The 23,478-nt window shown below is 40.2% G+C and overlaps 1 protein-coding gene across 1 annotated transcript in view; it reads right to left on the bottom strand.

Annotated features, from left to right (window-relative positions):
* Window positions 1–21,247, bottom strand: part of KIT (v-kit Hardy-Zuckerman 4 feline sarcoma viral oncogene homolog) — a gene marked incomplete at its 5' end in the record, with an annotated part of 29,943 nt that extends 8,696 nt beyond the window's left edge. Inside the window, 14 exons of the mRNA XM_010073065.1 lie at window positions 37–164; window positions 884–972; window positions 2,003–2,005; window positions 2,770–2,920; window positions 4,580–4,690; window positions 4,778–4,882; window positions 5,140–5,266; window positions 5,359–5,465; window positions 7,465–7,658; window positions 8,877–8,991; window positions 14,326–14,441; window positions 15,143–15,332; window positions 18,231–18,390; window positions 21,111–21,247. Of these exons, the coding sequence (XP_010071367.1) occupies window positions 37–164; window positions 884–972; window positions 2,003–2,005; window positions 2,770–2,920; window positions 4,580–4,690; window positions 4,778–4,882; window positions 5,140–5,266; window positions 5,359–5,465; window positions 7,465–7,658; window positions 8,877–8,991; window positions 14,326–14,441; window positions 15,143–15,332; window positions 18,231–18,390; window positions 21,111–21,247 (1,733 nt within the window). The remainder of the gene's footprint in view (window positions 1–36; window positions 165–883; window positions 973–2,002; window positions 2,006–2,769; window positions 2,921–4,579; window positions 4,691–4,777; window positions 4,883–5,139; window positions 5,267–5,358; window positions 5,466–7,464; window positions 7,659–8,876; window positions 8,992–14,325; window positions 14,442–15,142; window positions 15,333–18,230; window positions 18,391–21,110) is intronic.
* Between the last annotated feature and the right edge of the window lie 2,231 nt (window positions 21,248–23,478).

Here is a 23,478-nt window from a genome sequence, read left to right as displayed (position 1 = left end):
CTAATTCTGTCCAGCTCTGAAAAATTCTTAACTTACATTTTTGGAGGCAAGGAAGCTCATGCCCTTTGCCACCTGGTAAGAAAAGCTTAGCAGATCTTCAACATCTAGAGCAAGTTCATCATCTTCCAACATAGAAAGGGTAACATCTTGATCAGTGTATGATCCTACGTAATATAAACAACAACAGTTTTTGAGTGGAGCAAGTGTGATCATTTAGAAACAAAGTTGTCTTAATGTTAAACAAAACAGTGATCTGAATAAGTACCAGACTAGAGTCAGGTAAATAGCCCATCACCAAATAGCAAAAAATAATTCTGATCCATTTACGTGTGAAGAAATACAAGACATTGTAATTTAGCATATTGTTCTTTCTCAAGCCTCATCAATTAATGACTTTTAATTGTCCTCATCTGTGCTGATTTTTGCTGGGATAGAGATCATTTTCTTCATAGTAGCTAGCATGGGGCTATGTTTTGGATTTGTGCTGAAAACAATGTTGATAATATGGGGATGTTCTAGCTACTGCTGAGCAGTGCTTACATAGAGTCATGGCCTTTTCTGCTTCTCACACCACCCCACCAGCGAGAAGGTGCACAAGAAGTTGGGAGGGGACACAGCTGGGACAGCTGACCCCAACTGACCAAAGGAATATTCCATACCATATGATGTCATGCTCAGCAATAAAAGCTGGGCAAAGAAAAAGGAAGGGGTGGACATTCAGAGTGATGCTGTTTGTGAGTGAGCGGCTGTGTGGTGCTTACTACCAGCTGGGGTTAAACCATGACACCATCCATGAGAGAAAAGTATGATAAAACTGAAAATACACATGAAGCCTCTCTCTGCACTCCCACCAGCAAAAAGAATTCCTTGTTACTGTACTCACCGGACTTCACTGGTCGTTTCTTACCAGCTTTTGGTGGGACTGCGTATGACACTCCTGGTTTCATGTCCATGTACTCATTGGCAACATCACTGTTGAGGCAGAGATGAAATGAAACGTAGTTTAATGAAAAAGGTCTCAAAAGCCATCCAAAAAAAAAAAGCCAAGGTTAACACCAGCCTCCTCCATAAAATGCTTTACAAATTATCAGTGGATTGGAAACTCATGGGTGTGTAAAATAGGTGAGGAAAGGCCTGTACAGAAAGAGAGATTAGTCAGCACAGCTAATGATACATTGCGAAGTTTGGAGTTTGGCTCAGGTGAGCAAACAAAACCTTTCCTACATATACTGTTTATACAGACTTCACTCTCTATAAATAAACATCCAGATATTTCACAGGATCTGCTAGCACTTCCTTCTTCTGCTTTGGCCAGCTCCTACCAGAATATTCAGCAACTAAAGTGGCCACTGAAATGCAGAAGACAAATGGTAAAAAATGTTACATTCAGAGATTCCTAAGTTCCAAAGGGGATCCATGTATATTTTGAAGAATCAGTTGAGGTTTGGGACAGCTATCTGCTCAATTTTTAAGTTGAAGTCTTCTTATTGCTATATATAATTCAAATGTACAGCTTTTCATACTATATGCTTTACAAGTATACAGTTAGGCACCTTTAGAAATGATGGCTGTATTTGGCATTTTTTACTTCATTGCCATTAGAACTCATATTCTCATATCCCTTCCTTAGCCTGAAATATCTGTTTAGTTTATGAAAAATAAACGCAGCCACAGAGCTAACATAGAAAGGAGCAATGAGATCACCAATAGCTTTAGTCACCACCACAAACACAACTGACACATTTAGCAGCTGCAACTTTACAGTAAATACTAACAGGAAAATTTGGTAAATACTCCACCGTTAATACCTCAATTTACAAAATATGCTAAAGCAGTGATATTCCTGCGTTGAAAAGAGGGCACATCTCCAATGGCAAATCACAGATTTATGTTCATCACCTCAGTGGTCCCAGCCTCTCTGGGGCATCACCAGCAATCCATATATTGCCACAGCACAAACAGCTTCACCAGTACTTTGCCTTGCTGGGACAAAGGACTTTACCTCCTAAGGGTCTGCCTGGTTCTTTTATGTCTGCCAACAAAAAGTAATGGGTCCATTGGGGTAATAAACAGACTAATAATAAAAACAGGCAGGTATTGTAACATCCCCGAGGTTTTGGTTAAGTTATGTCTCCCTCATTTTGAAAAGGAAGGAACGAGCAGGAAATCTGCTTGGAAAAAGCTCTGGGTTGGTATCTAAAACAGAGCAGTTACAAATATACAGATGAAGTAACTGGAAAAAAAAAAAAAAAGTACAAGAGCAATCTCAGAATCGTGACACGGGTCGTATCATCACAAAATCTAGTGAACTACCGGTGGCAGCTTGCCTCTGACACTGTAAGGAACCAGTTTGATTTTGTAAGAAGTAATTTCTGAAGGCAGGATCTTATCAGGGCTCAGAGCATTAACACCCCAATGCTGAGGGAATTGTCATTCAAGCTGCTAAATGAGCACTGCCAATGTTTAACAGGAACGGTGAACACAAATATGTATGAAGATTGAATCCACAGAGCTGTATGAAATAACTACAGGAAATTTGATAAATAAATAAATAAAACAGAGAATGTATACAATCAATCTTGCTCTGTTAGAATAAACCACTCACTGTACAAATCGTCTCTTTAATTAAATTGTTTCCTTGAACACGAAGAATCTTCAAAGCCTGCTGCATGAAAGGTTTCTCCACATCTCTTATCCCTAATAAACTTTGATATCTCCTCCTTCCCAATAACTTAAAAACACAGGTACTTTTCAGCAGGTCATACTTACACTGAAGGCTCTGCCTGATGCAAAAGGTTCTCGTAAACTGCTGTTTCTGCATGTTCTTCATGTTTTGGACAAATAAATGAATCTCGTTTCCGTCTCAGAAAATTTAAAAGATCACCATAGCAGCAATATTCTGTAATGACCAGAGTGGGACCTGTAGATATACAGGAGGTTTAGAAAGCAGGTGAGTATTACTTTTAAAGCAGAAAACCTTACATAAAGATAGCATTCAGCCAACCACACAAGCTGGGCTATTAAAAATCACACTGCCTAGCACTGTCTAGACTTGAAAAGTTATAGAAAAGTAACCCAGCATCTTCCCTTTCACAGATCAGTAACTATGGACCAGCTAAAGCTGTGTCGTTCCCCATTAGTTTTCCCTCCCTCAATACCAGTGCACTGTACAAAAATTAAACAAATAAGTCTTCTTCTCTTTTGTCATGTGATAATGTTTCTGGCCAGACACATCTGTTTGATTTTGCTCACTTCCTGAAGGAAGTTATTTGTTCCAAACATTAGAGTAATTCAAGCTTCAAACATTAATCCTTTTGATTCACTTCTGTTTACAATAGAGCTACACACTCCTTCAGTAATGTTTTGGAAATGATGTAGACTGTTATATTCTGCAGCATAATAGGAAAAATCATTCAAATAGACCAGCCTGCTGCAACAGAAAACTACATTGCACAAGGTCTTAGAATACTAAAATGTAATCAGAAAGGAGAATCAAGTCATCTCCAGCACGGATGTTTATAGATCAAATATATGTTTTCTGAGTGAATGACTCCAGCGATGCCCTTGAATATGTAATTGCACTGTGTGTTATTTCATCTGTAAGATTATACTGTACCACTGTTTCCTAACCTCACTAGTTTATTTCCATTTTTCTGCAGTTAAAAATTACAGCTTTTGTAATAGCAAAAGGAGTGTTTGTGGTGGGATTTTCTTACAGATGCCACATTTTTTTCAGCTGAGACAAACATGCACTCAGGTCAGTGAGTCTACTTTGTTGACTGCTTAAACAAAACATTTTTCATCCTATTTTTAAATAATTTAATGTGAAAGTGAGAAACATTTTGCCTCCATCTAAAACTATGAATTTTTACAAGCTCCTTTTCTTTGAAAAATTAAGCAAACAATTAAAGAGCAAATATTTATGTAAGAAGCAACACCATATTTCATATTAAAATCCACATAAATTAAAAATACACGACTGTATCACTCTGTAGCGACACTTCAGCTGTTCTGTAGCTTTTACTATGTATGAAAACAAACTTATTACGTTAATATTAAATGTGAAACATTTGGGTTGTGCAATAGTTTATTTGGAAAATTCTTTTTCTCAACTTTCTGCTGTTTAGAATTTGTAACTTCAGTGGTGCCTTAACAGACACATTTACAGTTTAAACAGAAGCCTGGAAGACTACAAGACAGGGCTGTTGACTTCATCATGGATACCAACAAGGATCCAGTCACCTATCTTTTCTTATCTGTGAGAAAGACTGTGGTTGAGGAAAAAGCTTATGCCATACATTTTGTCATCTCTCAAGAAAGTGCACAATGGCTCACATGAAAGAGAGTAACAGCAACTTTCCTACTGCAGCTACAGTGGTCTCATTACTGCTTTCAGGATGAGCCTAAAATCTAGATTGAGTAATTCACAGGTGATCAACATGATGATCTGCAACCTGCCTAAGCAAGAAATGTATTTAAGATTTCTGTACTTAGCAGCACTAGATTCTTCTTCACAAGGTTCCTCCTTCTGTCAATAAAAAAGGAACAGAAATAATCAATAATCTGTTGATAACCCCACCTCCAACAGTGCAAGCTCCAAGCAGATTCACGATATTAATGTGGTTTCCAAGGTAACTCAGCACTTTAAGCTCTGACATCAAGGCTTCTCTTTCTGTTAAATGGGCACTTGCTGCAAGGCAAAGCACAATATTCTGTACGTAACACACCGATCAGAAGGAAGTGAGAAAAAATTGTACAGTATATTACAGCAACTTACGTTTCAACATCTTTACTGCTACTGTCATAGCAGCATCAGATTTAAACAGACCATAAGCAGTGGCTTCAACAACTTTTCCAAAAGCTCCAGCACCAAGGGTTTTACCTAATAAAGCAAACAAAATACTCTGTAATAACTTTGAGCACTTCTTCCTCAAGTTTCAACATTTTATTTTATGATATCAAGGAAGCTATTGTAGATACACCTGCTTGCTTTTTGTCCCAAGGTAAGTATAAGCAATTATCACTATTTGCATTATTGCACAACGTCTTTTTGACAAAACCCTGCTGTGTTTGACAGAAGTCTCATATGAGACCTGAAGTTTTCACCTTGCAGATGAAGTTAAATAAATCTAAACTAACCAAAACTCAAACGGTTTCTAGGAAATTCCCATTTGTGATCATAAGGAAGTTGCGTTGGGTCTATGTAAACATAGTTGTTTCCATTTATTTCTTCAACAACTTTCCACTGAACTTCGTATTTGGGTTTCTGGAAAAGAAAGAGAATGGCTGTCACTACTGAAGCCTCCACAGGCAGCTCACACACTTTCCTAACTCAAGCAGAGTGGCTTCTGATTTTACCTGCAAATACACATACACCAGGATCATTACTACGATGCACATCAGTCCTGCAGCCACTCCAAATGCAATCAGTAAAGGGGTGAAAAGGGTATGGGTACGGATTTGTTCTGGAAAGAAACAGAGAAAAAAATTCTGCTTAAATACTGAACAAGAAAAACTGTATTAAAAAGATGCAGATGAAAACCTTTCCTTGGTTCTTCCTTGTGAAACACTGTTTGGGGTTTTGACTTTCCCAGATGTGCTCCAGGTACATCAGAATGGTGTTACTGAATAAGCAGTGGGGGACAGAGCTGTCAGAGAAACCATCCAGTTTGTTGCCTTAGTAGTCTCAGCTTCATCAAGTCAGAAGCCATGACACCAAGATCAATTAATGCAAGGGGTTTGCATCGTCTCAGCCAAGTTAGGTTAAAGAAAGAAGCTTTTTTTCTGAAGTCCTAATTTAATCTCCTTTTTTCCCTGCAAGTATGATCTCTACAGCCCAGTCTTTACAAGTAGAGGTTGCACCGAGTAGCGAAGGAATGCCATTCCAGTAAAACCTATCTGCCTCAAATCTGTTTTATTTGTTTATATAGTATATCTGGGTGTAACAGAGAAAAAAAGAAGCAGCAGAACATTTGATTTTGCAAAGAAGAGCACAGATTTACAAACATATTTCAAGCCATCTATGTTCTAGTGACTCTTTTTTCCCCTCAAACCAACAAATCATAGAATCATAGAGTCTTTTAGGCTGGAAAAGAACTTTAAGATCATTGAGTCCAACCATTAACCTAACACTGCCAAGTGTCCACCACTAAACCATATCCCTAAGCACCAGGTCTACACATCTTTTAAATATCCCCAGGGATGTTCACCAACCCCCTCCCCTGGCCAGCCTGTTCCAATGCTTGATAACCCTTTTGGTGAAGAAATTTTTCCTAATATCCAATCTAAACCTTCCCTGGCACAACTCAATGCCATTTCTTTTTGTCCTATCACTTGTTACTCGGGAGAAGAGACCAACACCCACCTCACTAAAACCTCCTTCCAAGTATCTGTAGAGAGCAAGAAGGTCTCCCTGGACCTTCTTTTCTCCAGACTAAGCAAACCCAGTTCCCTCAGACACTCCTCATAACACTTTCTCTCTAGACTCTTCAGCACCTTTGTTGCTCTTCTGTGGATGCACTCCAGCACCTCAATGGCTTTCTTGTAGTGAGGGGCCCAAAACTGGACACACTATTTGAGGTTCAGTCTCACCAGTGCTGAGTACAGGTGGACAATCCCTCCCACAGTCCTGCTGGCCACACTATTTCTGATACCAGCCAGGATGCCATTGGCCTTCTCAGCCACCTGGGCACACTGCTGGCTCATATTCAGCCAGCTGTCAACCACCACCCCCAGGTCCTTTTCTGCAGGGCAGCTTTCCAGCCACTCTTCCCCAAGCCTGTAGCATTTCATGGGGTTGTTGTGACCCAGATGCAGGACCTGGCTCTTGGACTTGAATCTCACATGATTTGCCTCGGCCCATTGATCCAGTCTGTCCAGATCCCTCTGTAGAGCCTTCCTACCCTCAAGTAGATCAACACCCCCACTCAACTTGGTGTCACCTGCAAACTTACTGAGGGGGCACTTGATCCCCTCGTCCAGATGACTGGTAAAGATATTAACCACAACTGGCCCCGGTACTAAGCCGTGGGGAACACCACTTGTGACCAGCTGCCAACTGGATTTAACTCCATTCACCACCACTCTTTGGGTCTGGCCATCCAGATGGCTTTTTACCCAGCAAAGGGTAAACCTAAACAGTCAAAACAGATGACAGGAAAAGAAAAGGGAGAGAGAGAGGGAAAGCCATTGTAATGCTCTAGGTGGTTTGCCCCTGTGCTGCACAGACAGAATAAAACCAGCTACCTATTGTACTGCAGGTCTGGAGCCATAAAAAGACAACACCACAATCTTCACAGAAAAATTAAAGCAATGCTTCGACAGGCACACCATGTAGCATAATACACTATCATACGCTCGACCACAGTACCGTAAAATTTCTTATGGCAAGAAATTCACTTCGAATTATCTTACACTAAGAGCTGACCAGCACCCACGTTTTATGGTCTCATTCAAAGCTGTTACCTTTAATAGCAAAGTTGAAGAAAGCAGAGCTCCTGTCCCCATTGCTGGAGGCCTCACAGCACACAGTGCCGGTGCTTCGGAACATGCTGGCATTAATGGTGCTTTCAACCAGGATTCGTTCAAATGACGGCACTGAGGAATTTGTGTAACTGATTTTGACATCCATGGGGGATATTGTTGGTGAATCAAAACACCTGGGAGAAACAATACTGATGGTTATCTGCCATGGATCACTACCTGGAATGGATGACAAGTCCTGCTGTTGAGGCAGACAGTCACTGCCTGACCATCAGGTAACTAAAGAAGACTGCTCTACAAAGGCATTCAGATGAAGATCTTATCCTTGAAACTTAGCCTGCTCACAGTGTCTTATTTTCTTCCATGTAGTGGGTGAAAAGGATACACACACCAGGCCTGACCCAACTGGACAGCATGAGGTCTTTGTGTTTGCTTTTAGCTAGAGATACCTACAAGTCTGTAAGTCCACTACAGGTTTTGTACTATTCAACCTGTATCTCCAACTTCAGCTTTGAGTACTTGTGGTCTATTACCTACTCTTGAAAATTTTCACCAAGCATTGTTGTATTACAGCACACACACAAAAAAATCCATGATGTACATACAACACCATCAAGCTTACATGCAGCCAGAAAATGGCCAGTTATGTTCTCTCAAGAGGCTGCCTCTCCTTCATAGGTCAAATGTTTACAATATGGGCACACAGCTAAGATTAAAAAAAAAGTACTACCTAAAAAATTAAGGAAAAACAATTATTTTAGGCATAAAACAAATTATGCAGGTGGGAGACCCATAACTTGCTAGTATGAGATGTACAACCACAGTGGAAATCAACCAAAACCTTAAAACGTTTCACAAATGCTCACTTCACAATGAAACTCTACAATCTTTTTTGAAACATGGCAACTAGGCATCAGGTTTTATTCATAATAACTCCAGACTTGTTTACTTGTCACATGCTTCATGTGAATAGAAATCTAATTACTTTATGTCTTGAAAAATTATATCATTACACAATAAAACAAAAGGTAACAGCCATATTCAGAAGTGATTCTGTGACTGTCATTCTGTGAAATTGCATACAGAACATTTGGGGCCAAACTGATATAAACCTTAACTAGCTTGCAGCAAAGAGAAAGTTTGTCTTTTATTTTTCCGCAGCAGAAAATGTCGGTTATTCCCCTTTCAAGGATGGAATGCAAAGGGGAATAATGAAACGTACTCCTGCCTTCCCTCAAACCACTGCGAATAATGTAATGCCGAAAATTATGAAAGCAGTGATGCAACGTTTGAACATAACTGTTACCAAGTAATTTTAGGTTCTTAATTTTTAATTATAAATTGGTTGTGTTGCATCTAGAATAACCTTTGTAGACTCTGGTTACTTAACTCACCTCTGCTCAGTTCCTGGGCAAAAATACCAGTATATGGTAGGGGCCGGGAATCCAGCTGCTACGCACTGGAGAATGCCATTGCTAAGCATATCCAAAGTGAGAATCTCTGGTTTTGCTGCAGTAAACATAAATGAGAGTCACACATTAGAGGAATACAGAATTTGCACTGCCATTTGCTCTTCACCCCAGCATCACCGGCCATGGAATTACTCAGGTGAACAGAGCTTCACATGTTCAAGGGTATCCAGGTCTGAACTGGTGTCCTGCAAGCACTGACCACCTCTGAAAATATCAGTTCTTAAATTGAATGCTTGGGCTGGATTTCAGAAGAAAACATTACCCCCACTAGATATTTGGTTTGATGAAAGATCCTAAACCAGCAAAGCCCAGAGCTTAAACAACCCACAGAAGTATGCACTTGGAACAACAATGCATTACCCATTCCTGTACAGCATGACTTTACCCACCTGTAAAAAGGACGGTTTCTTCGTAGTTACAAGCATACTAAATCTGTCAAACCGCATCTCTCTTACATCTGCCCTGCATATTAAATATTACCACTGCAGCCAGAAAAGGAACTACAGTGCAAGGCAACCAGTGCAGACCTCCCCATGTCCACAGAGGACATACGTCCCTGTAAGATACCACTACTGAAATGCCCAACTGCCTGACTTTCTGAAACACTGCACACAGGGGAAGCTAATATTTGGCTGAATGTATTAGCTTTCCATATAACTTGGGATTGCTTTGGTAGTTTAGAAAGCAGCTGATGCCCCCCGCCACGTCCTCCACTGGAGGTGGTCCTGCACTCAGTTCAGAAGGTGCTGTTTTGAGTATGGTAGGAAACCAGAGCAATCAGATGGACTTTACAGGCATTAATCCAATGGCATAAGCCTTCAGCTGAGAGCACCACCACCATGGCAGGATTTAATTATTGGAGAAAGCTGAATTAGCAGACCTATTTCCCATACCTATCTTAGCTTCCTTGCAAAATTGCCCCAAAAAAGTTAATGAAAAAAACAGACTATATTCCAATGATGCTGCTTACCTGACAGGTATAAGTTAAGAGTCCATTATCAGTTAACATAACTTTACAGAAATCTAAGAGGAACTGCTAATATTCTAGAAAGTTGTGAAGCTGTATAGACTACAGTGGAAAAACGCAGATTTATTTCAGATAAGATCCACGTACAAAGAATGCATGGCAGTAGTTTTTAATGAATACTCTACTTGCTGATTAAATTACAGTCAATAAAGCACATGTATATTCTCAATCACATAGCATCTCCTCATGACTCATGTTACAGGAACCAAATGTTCTTTCATTTCTAAATCCACATGCTGTTTTTTATGCAAACCACCAAGGACCAAACATTGCTGCAAAATGTTGAGATGGATTTTCAGCATTACTCATTTGTTGAGGAACTTTTTGAGAGAACATAGTATCTCACCCAGCCTCAGTGCTCATGCAATAGACATAATTCACATTTCTGAAACTCCTGTAAAAATGGTTGGATTGTGAAATTGTAACTAACTAATCTGCCACCCATGTGCAAGCAATTTGTTTAGATACATGCTATGTTCTAGGTAACATTACAATGCAATGCAATTCAAGAAATGAAAGAAATAAAGTCAAATACAAGAGGAAAATGAACATTAAGCCCTGGAAAAAATATTGTGCTAGATTTGGGTTGCATCTAACACTTTGAGTGAAGGAAATTAAAATGTCCACATTAATCAGGCTTTTTCCACTGCGAAAACCTAGCGCAATTAAAGCATGTCTATATGGCCACAAGTCCATGTGGACTCATCCTGCAGCAGTGAAGGGAGATGAGAGGCTATGAGGGACGGACACCTGCAGCAGCCTGGGCAGAGCAGTTCAGCCATGGTGCCATGGGAAGCTGAGCTGCAGCAGTCTCATGAGAACATCTGACCTGAGAGCAGCTCTACCCATGGCATCCCTGGTGAAGCGCTTTCATGTGGTGATTAGCATGATCAGCCTCTCCCCACCAGCACAAAGGGTTTCCAAGCCTCCCTGGCTCAGAGAAATTAAGGGATGCATTTCACTTGCAGCAGCAAAGAGCCCCCGCAGCCAGTACCTAAGGGGATGTCCCCCCTGGGCTGTGCCATTTGCCTCAGCACCTGCACCCCTTTCTGGAGCCCACCAGTAAAAGTGCTCCAGCGGATGCTGGAGCAAAGTCGGACTGGCTTTGGCAAACAAATACCAAGCTGTCACTGAGCATCTTCTTTTTAAAAAGATATTTTACTGTGTTAGATTTTATGACTTTCACTGCCTAATTACCCCTGGTACAAGACGGGCTCTTAGTGACCAGACTTTGCTTACTGTTTCAGCTTTAACCCTTTAAATGTTTAATGCTTCATTACATTATTTTACATATATGCCTGTTGCCTTCCGTAACCAGTCATAGAACATCTTAAACTTCTAATTTCACTAAGTTTATTAACTGCTTTTGAGCTTTTATTAATTTTGATTCTGAATGTAGCAAAGATGATTTCTAAGAGGTCACTCCTATTTCAACTCAACGCTCTTGTGCATTTAATTGCTTCCAACTGCAAACTGCCTTTTCTTCATCATGAACAAATGAACAAAGTAAATGTCAAAAAGTATAATTTAATAGGTATTGTCTGTCATCACAGTCAAAGAGAGAGAGCTTTCCTCCTGAAGCCACATTTTCTGGATTGGAATAAATCTTTTTATAATATCATGGTGACTCCCCGTTTGTTCACTGCATAGTCCAATGACAGAAAAATCGCTGAGCTTGGCTTCACGTGATCTATAACACTGTGACCAGTTTTCTCTTTGCAGCATAAGCCCCAACTGCAAAGGTAATATTTTGTTGACTATAATTAAGCCCCAATATTATTTTGCACTAAACTCAGATACTAGTTGGAAGATTCCTCCACTAATTGCTAGATGCACTGTATCTTGCCACTCTGGAGATTTCTACAATTTCTTAATTGTAACTCAGTTCAGCATGCTGCTTGTCAAGTTGTAATTTTCTTTTTGGCTCCTTATTTCAGAACTTCTTCCTTCCTTCCTTTATATCACATTTACTATGATTGACTATATTATTTTTTTTTAAACAATTTAGTATTGTTTCAGATTAGCATATACAATTGCTAAACGTGTTAAATCCAAGGCAAGCATTTCTGCACAGGTTTTTACACGTCTTTCAGTAAATTCTTCAGCATCAATTTTTGTTTATGTGAAGACATTCTGCTGATTATGAATCCTGTTTTACCTGTTTGATTATTTTCTGCTGATTACTCGACCAAGCAGACATGTAAACATCATGAGCTACATCCCAGCATTTTATGTGAAATCCACGCTGATAACAATGCCAGGGCAGGCCACACCATTAGATCAGGATCTGATCCACCTACACATGACTCACTATGTCAAATAATATGGTATGTTGTAGTGCAGTTTGTGTTTCATACCTAAATGACGAGTATCCTATGAGACACTGAAAATAGGCTATTTTTCTTAAGAATAAACCCCAAGAAGGATCAATCCATTTCACCTCCCTGTTTCAAAATGAAAAAATATTTGCAGGAGCTTAGTCAAAATGCCAAAAGAAACACTTTTTGAGTCAAGGGTGTCAAACCCATCTGCTTCAGCAGTGGCTGCAGCCAGCCCAGGACTGAAGCACATGGTAACCTGGGCCTTATGAGACAGCTTAGATGTCCTCATCGCATTTCAAGGCTGATCTTACTATTTACAAGATGAGTAGTTGAAGCAAAAGGGAAGAAGATTTGAATGCTGGTGGTTGCACAGACAAGCCATTCAGAAGAACTAATCCATGCTCCCTCCTGCCTTGTCCATCCTGCTTCACCATGCTCTTCCTAGTCTGGTTTCCTAACCATGACCTACAGGGGGTTTCAGCTCTTATCAAGTCGGAGACACCTCCAAAGCAGCAACATGTAGCTCTGCACCAAGAACCGACACCTGATGATGACAAAACCGTGGGGGTTTTTTTTAGTTATCGTGCCCAGACTGCTCCCACACACCCTCCAGCGCTTGGGAGAGCTGAGAAAACCATGAATGGCCCACAGCGGTCAGTAGCCACAGCCCTTTGCTCCAAGCATATGTATAATGTCGGAGGCAAGAAATCACCATCCAACCTCATGTGAACTCATGGTTCCACAGGCAACCTGCAATTTCTCCCATTCTTTCCCAGAAATTAAACTTCTGGAGCAACAATTTGCACCATCAATCTGTAAAGTGGTAAACTATCCTTCATGACTGTAAACCACACTCATGCAAGGTGGTAAAGGACATCTGAGGTCGCCAGTGCCGTCATCTCAGAAATAATAGCTAGGAAATGGAAAAGGCACAAGAATACAAATGACAACATTCACAGATGAAGGAAGAAATGCCATGTCCTGAAAGGAGCCCAAATGACACTTCTAGACCCAAACGATGGCATTGCTAATAGTGATGCTACAAATGTTAACCTTCAATGACAAATGAGAAGAATTCAGAGATTAATATCTAGGATTTTGTGCATTTGTGTAAGTCTCAACAGTCCTCTACATAAACCTATGTCCAGAGAAGGACACATTGCTGCTGAAGCATAGCAGCAACACAAAACTGTACTTGCAGCATATTCACTCACTTTCTATACAGTTCCTCCTGCTAGGCTTGAAGGCATCATTGTCTACTTTGCCTTAGTTTCTCCAGTTTGCCTGCAGTGCCCTCCTGGTTTAATTTTCCTTAAGCTTGTCCTTTAGCATCTGCCAATATTTGTCTGTAGAGAGCAAGAAATCCTCTAACAGGATGGCTCTGCTAAGAAGGACAGGGTTTCCTGAAATAATTTTGAAATTTAGCTTTTGCCTTGAAGAATGTTGTTTGGAACTGAGACTGATGTTCTTTTTTTACAAGCCTCTCCCAAAGAGACATGTGTCTGTAAAGCTATGCAGATTTCTCTAAAACAATGGAGATCTATATCACTATACAGAAGTATTTAGATGCCAAAAGGCACAACTGAATAATTCTCCTGACAAGCTTTCAAAGTCTGCATGCAACTCAAACAAATTAAAGATAATTAATAGCTTAACTTGGCTTCCAAAAATTCAGATTATAACCCTTGTATATCCTGCTCCACCTTAAATTATCAAAGTTTTTTTTTTTCGATATTGTCTTTCCAGGTCCTACAGTTTTTTTCCTCTATAAGCTATCTGTCTGCTCTATGGTAACCTCTGGAATATGCTCATTAGAATGTAAGGTCATGCTGGATAGTAGGTGGATTTGTGTAAGTACTCTGCACTTTTATATCTTGACATTTAAATAGTTTTATAGCATGTGCTTCACTTCAGAAAGCCTCTCATATGCTGAACCACACTGTGACATCTTGTGCATACATTATGTTGTATAAAATACAATGACTGTGATAATGAAATATTTCAGACTGTTCACTTTACTTACTTTTCACATAGACATTAAATGTTACAGAGGAGCTGGCATCAGAATTGGACACAAAAAATGTGTAAATGCCTCCTTCTGTTCCTTTTAATCGGGTAAGGTGAAGTTCATTTGTATAACTGCAAAGAAAAAAATCAAGCATTACTGATGCTTACAACTTGCGATGAACAGGGAATTGCTGCAAGGAAGCTAAGAAGGGAATTATTAGCATGGTGTCTCCTTATACAGACGCTCTCCATGTGGACACTCTTACCTTGCATTACAACTCTCTTTGCACTACAGCGTCCAAAAATTTTGCCATTTTTGCCATTTTTGATGTGCCCACATCACAGTTCAGCACAGGCTCAGACTCCGTGCATGAACTACCCCTTGCTCCTTTTCTCACTGAGGAGGAAACCCCGGCCACATGTGCTAGGTGCTACACTGGATTTTTGGAGGACAAGGGCTCAGGAGAGAACAGTGCACAGCAGAAATAAAAGTATAAGCTTTTGTCCAGAGCACTGGGCTCTGCTGTGGTGGTGGAGGAAGTCTCCACACACAAACAACTTTTAATTCTTATTTTTGCTTATCAGGCAGGAATGGCATCTTGTAGGCGAGTTGTGAATTTGTGGCCTGCTGGTCCTCAGATGGTGTGGTTAGCTTAACGCTATTCCAAATCTAGGCTATCAGACTTTGCACTAGTTACTGTGGTAAGTCACGTGTACTACAAGATCTTTTAAAATCACAATTTTCTCACCATCTCCACTTCTGTCTTTCCAGAGCAGACTCTAGTTTTCTGCTCCAAAGTGAAATCGATAGCACTTACAGTCATTCGTATTACCTGTTATTGCCCACAGTCTTGAACTTGACATAATGGTCTGATGAATTCTGTAATGTTTCATTCATGTACATCCAGACTTCTTCCTTTGGTTTTGGATATGCCTCATATTCAACTGTTAAATTTCCATTTTGTCCTGCATTTATATCTATTGTGGTATTCATTGTCGCAAACAAACGGACAAATCCTTTAGCTGATGGCCATAAGAGGAGAAGAAAAACAATTTCAGGACCATTTAGAAGACTGTCAGTACTCTAACCACACTTAGACTACTCCAAGATCAGTGATCAAACATCCAACTGTGAAACAGGAAACCTTTCTACAAAGCAGAACTTGAACCCTCACTTGTCAAAACCAAGACCACTAGCTATACATAGCAATGAGGCACAGGACTTAAAGCAGCCTTGAGTGCCTTAACAGAAATAATTCCATCTTCTGAAGATAAATACCCTCTACTTGCTTTTGGAAAAATGCAAGCACAGGCTTGTTTCTACTCAAGTATTTACATTTTCCCAAAAATCAGAGTTGCTAAATGTACAGTACAAAAGAAACACTAAAAAAAAAAAAGCAAGATAAATTGATCATTTATGACAATATACTAGAGTATTTAAGATTTCTTTGTCAAGTGTAATTAAGAACCACATTACAAATAAAGCTATAAACCTGTAATTAGAAAAAAATGTCCAAAGTCCACAGGTCTGGATATCAGTTGTCTTAAACTAAGGCATTTCTGTTCATCTACTTGCTGGGTCTTAATCTTTTATTTGGCAGATACCATTTATCATTGTGCAGTTCAGTTCTAAAATATCATGTGGAACAGCATCCTTACTGCAGTGGTTTTAATTTCATTAATAAACTCACCAACTTCAGGACTATTCACTTTGAAAAGACAAATTTTTCAGTCCCATTACACAAATTCATATGGGAATTATGCATTTGACAGGCAGACTGAAATTACAAGGAAACACATTTACTGAGAGAGCTTGAATTTAGACTGGAAGTCAGTCTCAGATCCCTGCCTCTTCCTACTTTCTAGTAATCAAACTGCTGTGGCCAGCTGAGCATCTGAGCTCAGAAAAACTGAAGCCAGTGGGGCTTGGTGAAAGCATATGGAGCTGCCAGAGCACTTGACAGATGCTTTAGAGAAGAAAGGATGAAGTAAACTCACAGCAGGCAGGTATGCTCTAAAATGCTCTTCATCTTTAAAAAAAAAAAAAAAAAAAAAAAAAAAAGGTTTGAAATCTGGAAACTGAATGTTTTCAGTTCCTTCGCAGAGCTTTTTCCTATTTTCTGTATAAAAAAAGATCCCCTATGCAACCGAGATTCAAAATCAGACATAAGAGCCTGCAAACAAAATTTTATGATTGTGCTATCAGTCCCCAAAACAGTTCTAGAAACTGTTTATGATTAGATAAATCAACTGCTAAAAAAAGGAATTAGGAAATTTACCAAAAATACCCATTATTTCCTGTAAACCTTTTGGCTAATGTTAAAGCCACAACTATTTAGAAACTGACACAATCCCAGGATCTCTCCAGTACATGCCGCACACCACTTCCCAGGACCCTGGGAGCCGGCACAGTTCAGGTAAATATAGTCAGTCTGACAACGAATGCTGAAAGATATCCAGGAGACAGAGTTGTTTTATTTGAAGTCAAATTTGAGAGGGTGGGGAGAGAAAAGTATCTTGAGAAGGAAAGATTCTGGCTTTTCTCTGGTATTTTTTATTAAGTACAAACTTGGCATTTTATTAAATACAAACTTTGGATTTTACTAAATACAAACTTATTACTTTATTTTCTACTTTTTATAATGCCATGCTTTATTTTAGTCCCTAGACCTTCCAAAGTCAATCTTTTTTAAAGACACAATTGCATACTTAGTAGTCCTAAGAATTTCTGTAGTTCAGAACTTCCCTCCTTTTATAATAAAAGCTTTCATATTTTTCCACCTTGGGTAAAATATTTTCTTTCATACTCCACACTGTTTCATTCTTTTACATATGAATTTAGTCTCTCCTGTAAAAAAATGAGGAAAACATCACCATTGTTATGAACCCTACACCCTCGAACAATAGAGCAAGGTTAAGGGCACTCAAAACTTCTGCCACTCTGATGAAGATCTGACTCACAGAGGTCAAACACTTCTGTTTTCTTTAAGTTACCGGGGAAAGCAAACCTAGCAATGTTGCAGGAGTATCTGTGCAACAGAAAAACAATCTGAAAAGGAAAAAGGATCCAAGGCTACACTTCCCTCAATTACTACCCCTTTGAATGGTAAGGAACTGAAACAGTTGTAGCCAACTACAAAGACTTCTTCAGAATGTTCTTATTAATTATCAACATGTCCTTAATTGTCCTTAATTTATCAAATTAGCAGGTTTCATCAGCTTTAAAATTCAAAAGGCACTTTATGTCACCCAACTTAATATATATCAGACTCTAAATGAGCCTGTTATTAAACAAGAGGAGGGAGGGAGTGAGTTTGCTCACTGTCAAGGGACAAGATCCAAAACCTGTGGAAGTGACAGACAGTGGATTTACCACAGGGGTGAACTCCAGAACAATTTAATGCTGCATATGCACAGTGCAATGTTCCTTACAGCATTATTTTAAATATGGGTGTATATATATAGCTTCTTCTACATAAAAAACATTGACATGTTGATGTCAGCTTAATTTCCCATGCCTGGACAGCAGGTATTAAAGATATGCTTTCTGCTTGTGCTGCCAAATTACTTAAATGTAGGGATAGTACCAAGTACAGGTAAATTACTTGCTTCATTAAGACCGGATTAAATTTAGAATTAAACCAGGAACGATGAGTCAAACCAGAGAAATGGAAACACTGTTGGGTGGTTGTTCTAATATCACATTCCAATAACATGCAAAGGGGTACAGGAATTACAGTAGTCATACACACCACAACACCTCCTCAGCCATCCCATATGGCACCAGTCAGCAATAACCTTTTAATAAGGCAACTTTACTAACTGAAGTAAAGGAGAGAGATGGAAGGGAAGGCTCCCCAGTGTTCTCACTTTCCACCTCCCGCTCTTAGAAATGTTAAGATTTCTACAAGAACTATTTACCTAGTGCTTTCAAGGTTACTGTGGCATTGGTTTTTCCGAAAGGATTTTCTGCTTGGCATATGAATTCTCCAGAATCATTAACTCCCACTGAACGGATGTTCAATGTTAATTTCCTTTCGTATCCATAATCACCCAAATTCCTGCTTTTGCTTGTAACAATCTGTCGGTAAAAAACAATTAACATCTAAAACACTGTGTATGCAGCATCTTTCCTAGATAAATTAAAAATAGAAGTAATTATAACTTTGCTATATTAATATTCATAACTTTAAACCAGAATAATAAGCCAGCACGACAAACCTGTCACTAGAATCTCTCCATGCAAAACAAGTGTGTGATCAGCTGTCTTTGGGAGATATTGTCCTCTTATCCTCCTAAGTCCTATCCCCTCCCCTTATTCTTTTTTTTAAATTTTTTTCTTCCTCAGGCTCCACCATAGGGTATCATTTCATTCCTCAGGCAAGAACACACGTGACTGTTCACCTGCCCCAAGAGAGCCAAAAAGGAGAGACTAGCCTAAGCCACAAAGCTGAAACTCTAATTTCTTCAAATATTTCAATCATACAGAGAAAAGGGTGTTGTGCTGAAGGTCAGACACAGCTCACTCTGGAAAAAATTCTAATGTTGATGAAGGAACCAACAGAAGGTTTTATTTGCACTAACAATGCTTCTAGATACAGGGCTTGATGCAAAATGACCGTTGTATCTTGACTTTCATAATGCTCAGAAGCTGCAGCTATTGTAAAACGTCACTGCAACTCTGAAGCGTGGTTCACCGCTCAGGTGGTGCCTAAAAATCACTGAACCCTCTAATGGTTGCAGTGATTCCCAGTGAATGACAAGAGACAATTTAAGACACTGGAACTTCATTTTAAACTAGGTCAGTCTATGCCCGAAGTCCATGGCACCTCCTCATTGCAAACATGCTGCAGAGGGACCTGCTGGTGGCATGCTTTAGACAGCATCCTTGCTCTGGATGGAACCCACTCAGCTTCTCAGTCAACAGCAATCCAGATTTATTAATCTCACAGGTAACTGGAAACTTAATTTTTTTTTTCCAAAGCATTGAGTATATAATTACTCTGTGTCTATGTACGCACGCAGGAACTAAAGAAAAAATAAATGCTTTGAAGTGTTGACATTAGTTTCTATGAGAATGCTTGATGCAGTTTGGAAGACTGGTAAATTTACCCTGATTAATCCAAATGCAGACCTGGACTTGTCACGATTTTCTAGCAGAGTGATTTCAATTCTTAGAGCTACCAAGAGGTCCTAGATAAATCTAATCTTGATGCATTTTTTGTTCCTTCTGAGCTATAACAATCACAAATAGCAGTTTGTTTTGTATGGATATGCTTGTGTATAACAAGTCTCCTAATTTTCAAAAGTGATGATCACTTCAGTCATTCAAATAATTTTTTTAGGGTTTTTTTTTCCTTTGACCCATTCATGACAAAATATCATTCTGCATCTATTTAAACATGAACTTTTTGAATTCTGTTTCAGTACAAAATTTAATTCAATAGTCAATATTTACAAGATAGCATCCCTTGTTATTTAACAGAAAGGACAGAAAGGTCAAATTTATTTGGTCAAAAATATTTTCCTTGTGGCTTTTACTCAAAAAATGAAAAGTGATAAGGTACAAGAACTTAAGGGGGACCACGGTTTCATCACACTGTAACAAAGAAAAGGGAGGGGAACAAGAGAAGAAATGAAGTTCTCAGATGAAAGACTTGCAGTTGAGCTTGGCACAGGACCAAAAGCCCCATCTGCATGTCCCACGCTGCCTTTACGTCATTTAGACCTCCTCAACCCTTGGAGCTGAAAGGTGGGATTTCTGGAGCAGCGAGCGCTTAGTGAGAGCAGCTTTGCCAGAGCCAGTGGATTAGCTAAGCGTGGCATACCCAGCCCCAGGGAACAGGCCTCTCATTCACTATCTGCTCGAGGAGGTGTGATTTATCCAAACATCACAGCATCACAGAACCTTTTTTTCCATACACACGTGGACAGCAAATTACATATTCTGGTCACCACTACTAGCAGTAAAAGACCAGACAATTAGCATGGGGGTGTATACAGGGGCAGTTATTAACAGGTCACCACAGGGGCCTTTAATTCATTTAAATTTCAGGGTATACCCAGAAGACGAAGAAGCATCCTTAAAAATAACCCAGTGTCTGCTGTTCATCTCAAAGGCAGAGCTGGTTGCATGCTGACTGACCAGAGGAGGGGATGTCTCTGCCCCTCGTCCTCAGAATAGCTGCGCTACCGGTAACCAACTCTCCTGGAGAACTTAGCCTGACAATAATTTAATAATTTGGTGATGCCAGGCAGTAACTTCGTCTATCACTACAGACAGAAGCCAGTTCAATGGTTCATTTTTCAGAACTTTCCCAGCTGGTGAGGCACACTATGTAATTTAAATGAATTAATCATTCCTGCGAATGCTTACTACTATTCCTGTCACATACAATCCCATGCTAATTAGCAGGTATTTTACTGTTAATGATAACGACTAGAATATGTAATTTGCAGTCCATGTGTTGATATTTGCAGCTCCCATTGATTGCAATGTGATGTGTAGGCACTCCGTGCTTCCGTATTTAGGCAGCCCAACAGAGGTCACCTAAACTTCACATTGAGGAGCCTAACTTTAATTTCTGTTTGGGAAGAGAAGCACATGTGGAGCTTTTTCTCCCAGTCATCCACATGGGCGTGGGAGAGTTGTTCCTGGCCCCTCACCAGTCTGTGGGATGTGGGACCTTTGGAAATGCAGCAAATCCAAATTGATCCAGCATCAGGTATCCAAGACAAGCATGTGAACATCTACAGAGAGTTTGTGCATTGTGCATATACGATACAATTAAAGGAACTCACCCCACGTTTGTGAGAAATCCACCTAGCTTGTACACTGCTATCCACATCCATGATTATGCATGTAACTTCAAACTCTTCTCCTTCTTTGAGGAGCTCGTAGCTTTTGGATAAAGTGATGACAGGAAGAGTTTTGTGAACTGGAAAACAATTTAAAAGTGCATTGCTTTTCATTAGCTTCAGAGCTTCCAAGGGCGGATAAAAGTCAACAGTCATTAACTTGCCAACAAAATTTCAGGCCTTAGAGGTATTCAAATTTCTTTAACACATTACACAGTTGTTCCTTTACAACAAGCACATTTCTGCTTCAACGTCCCTTCAAAATACACTTGAAGTTAGATAATACTTGTTAAGAACGTAGCAACTTGCATGTAGAAACCTGAACAACGTTGAATAATCAATGAGACCATTCATTCCATGACAGCAATTAAAAAGTTGCACTCTGGAACTGAAAACACAGTAAAGATCAGTCACTGAAGAGCCACATGTTAGCATTAACTGCAACTTTTAATTACAAATTACTACAGCTGACACAAAGTACTGTCCAACAGATCCCTGAAAAGCCCCTGATGGACAGCTGAGGAAAGACAGGTACACCTCAAGGACTTCAGCACACCCGCCTCTGAAAGTACCACAACCTCTGCTCATGGGGAGGGTTCACAGAAGTGGCTGGAGCCGAGACTGTGGACAAGTTTGTCACCCAAGAAGCAGGTGGTTACAAGTAGCCGTGGGCTAGCTTGTTATGCTGTGGGGTGTCTTTTGTCAGCAATCAAGTATATTTGAGGACTATGTGTCTCTCAACTCTGCAAAGTTCTTCACCTCTTCCTCTGTTCCCTCCACAGTTTGTTTTCTGTTTTCTTCATCCTTTCTTCAAATTTTCTTCATTTACGAGACTCCAGTGAACTTCCTACTGGGGTTTTTATGCAGGAAGACTTACTTTCAAACCATGAACGCAACGTGTATCAGATAAGGCCTGCCAAACTCTTTCTGCCTCTGACACTGGCTTTGTAGTTGTCTTATGTAAATAATATGAAACTTAGGAAAATGCCATGCTTTTCAGCCATTCATATTTTAACAATAATGTTTTCCTCATGTTCTACAGAAGAGAACAAAGAAATATGTTTGGTCTCTTCAGATACAAAGACTCACATAAAAATCCCCCCCGGCATTCAGCAGTACCCAAGAGACAGGAGGAAACTGGTGCAGAAGGCATGCTGTGTTGTCACCTGCCAGCAACATCTAACGATAACCAAAAAAAAGCTGTAAGTCCATAAAGCCCTTCATTGTTCAGAGAAGGGCTGGACATAAACACTCCCTGTGCTATCGTTGCAGGGCTGGTGTGTTTCTGAGTATGCCTGCACAGCTCCCTGTTTCATGGATGCTCTGCTATCTTTCTGCACCAGAAGCTCAGGCCTGGGGTCTGAGTGCCACGGTTATGGTTACAAAAACATTGCCCACCAAAGAGTCTCCAACACACTTAAGTCTTCAGCAAAGGAGAAAGTAAGAGTTTTACCTGGTGAACTCGGTAAGAACTGACACTACAGCACAGTAATTACAACACTGAGGATGACAACGCTGCTTTACTGCTGATGGCCTCCAGCAGGTGCTTCCACTTACTGGACACTTACCTCCATATGGAGACCGTGGGCAGAGTGCCCAGGTCCCATAGGCCACCTGTGTCTGCCCACCATCAGTGGGCGGCTGGCGATGGATGCCAGGTCAGCACTCTCCCATATGAAGCCACCAATGTATCAAGCAAGTACAGACATTTACCCGTAAAAAAATGAAACGGTCCAATACTACAACTTGCACTCTCCTATGTCAGAGAAATGTCAGCTCTGTCAATCAACTAGCTTTCTTTGGCTATCACTGAAAAAACAGTTGCAAAAAAAAAAAAAGAAAAACCAAACCTGTTACAGAACAAACAACAGCGACAGCAAGAATGGACTCGATTTTTGTCATCAAAGGAGAATGCCAGAGATGCCTGTACTGATTAAACTTCTGTTCTCGTCTCATTTATTGAAATTTAGTATTCATTAAAATTCACTATACAAGAGTTTCCAAATCACGAGGAAAAAGACTTCTTCAGTTTGCCACAGCAAACAGCACATTTGAGAGTGCCCTCGCTGCTCTACCTCCTGCCCCACCACCCAGGAGCATAGCACCAGGCAGGTCACACAGCCCTGGGCAGGTCACATAGCCCCAGCTGTGGAGGAAACACCAACGTGTCCCCTCATCACACCATGGGCAGCCCTCCCTCACCAGCACAAGGGGTGACGCTGGTGGTGGCCCAGCCTCTGCTCCTAACACCTGGCACAGAACAGGCAGCGGGGAGAAGCACACCGGCCCACTGGCCCCAGCCACGCACCCC

This window comes from Pterocles gutturalis, unplaced genomic scaffold, assembly GCF_000699245.1.
Source record: "Pterocles gutturalis isolate BGI_N339 unplaced genomic scaffold, ASM69924v1 scaffold37, whole genome shotgun sequence".
Taxonomy (NCBI): Eukaryota; Metazoa; Chordata; class Aves; order Pterocliformes; family Pteroclidae; genus Pterocles; species Pterocles gutturalis.
The sequence above is the reverse complement of the archived record's forward strand: the minus strand, read 5'-3'. Positions and strand labels throughout refer to the sequence as shown.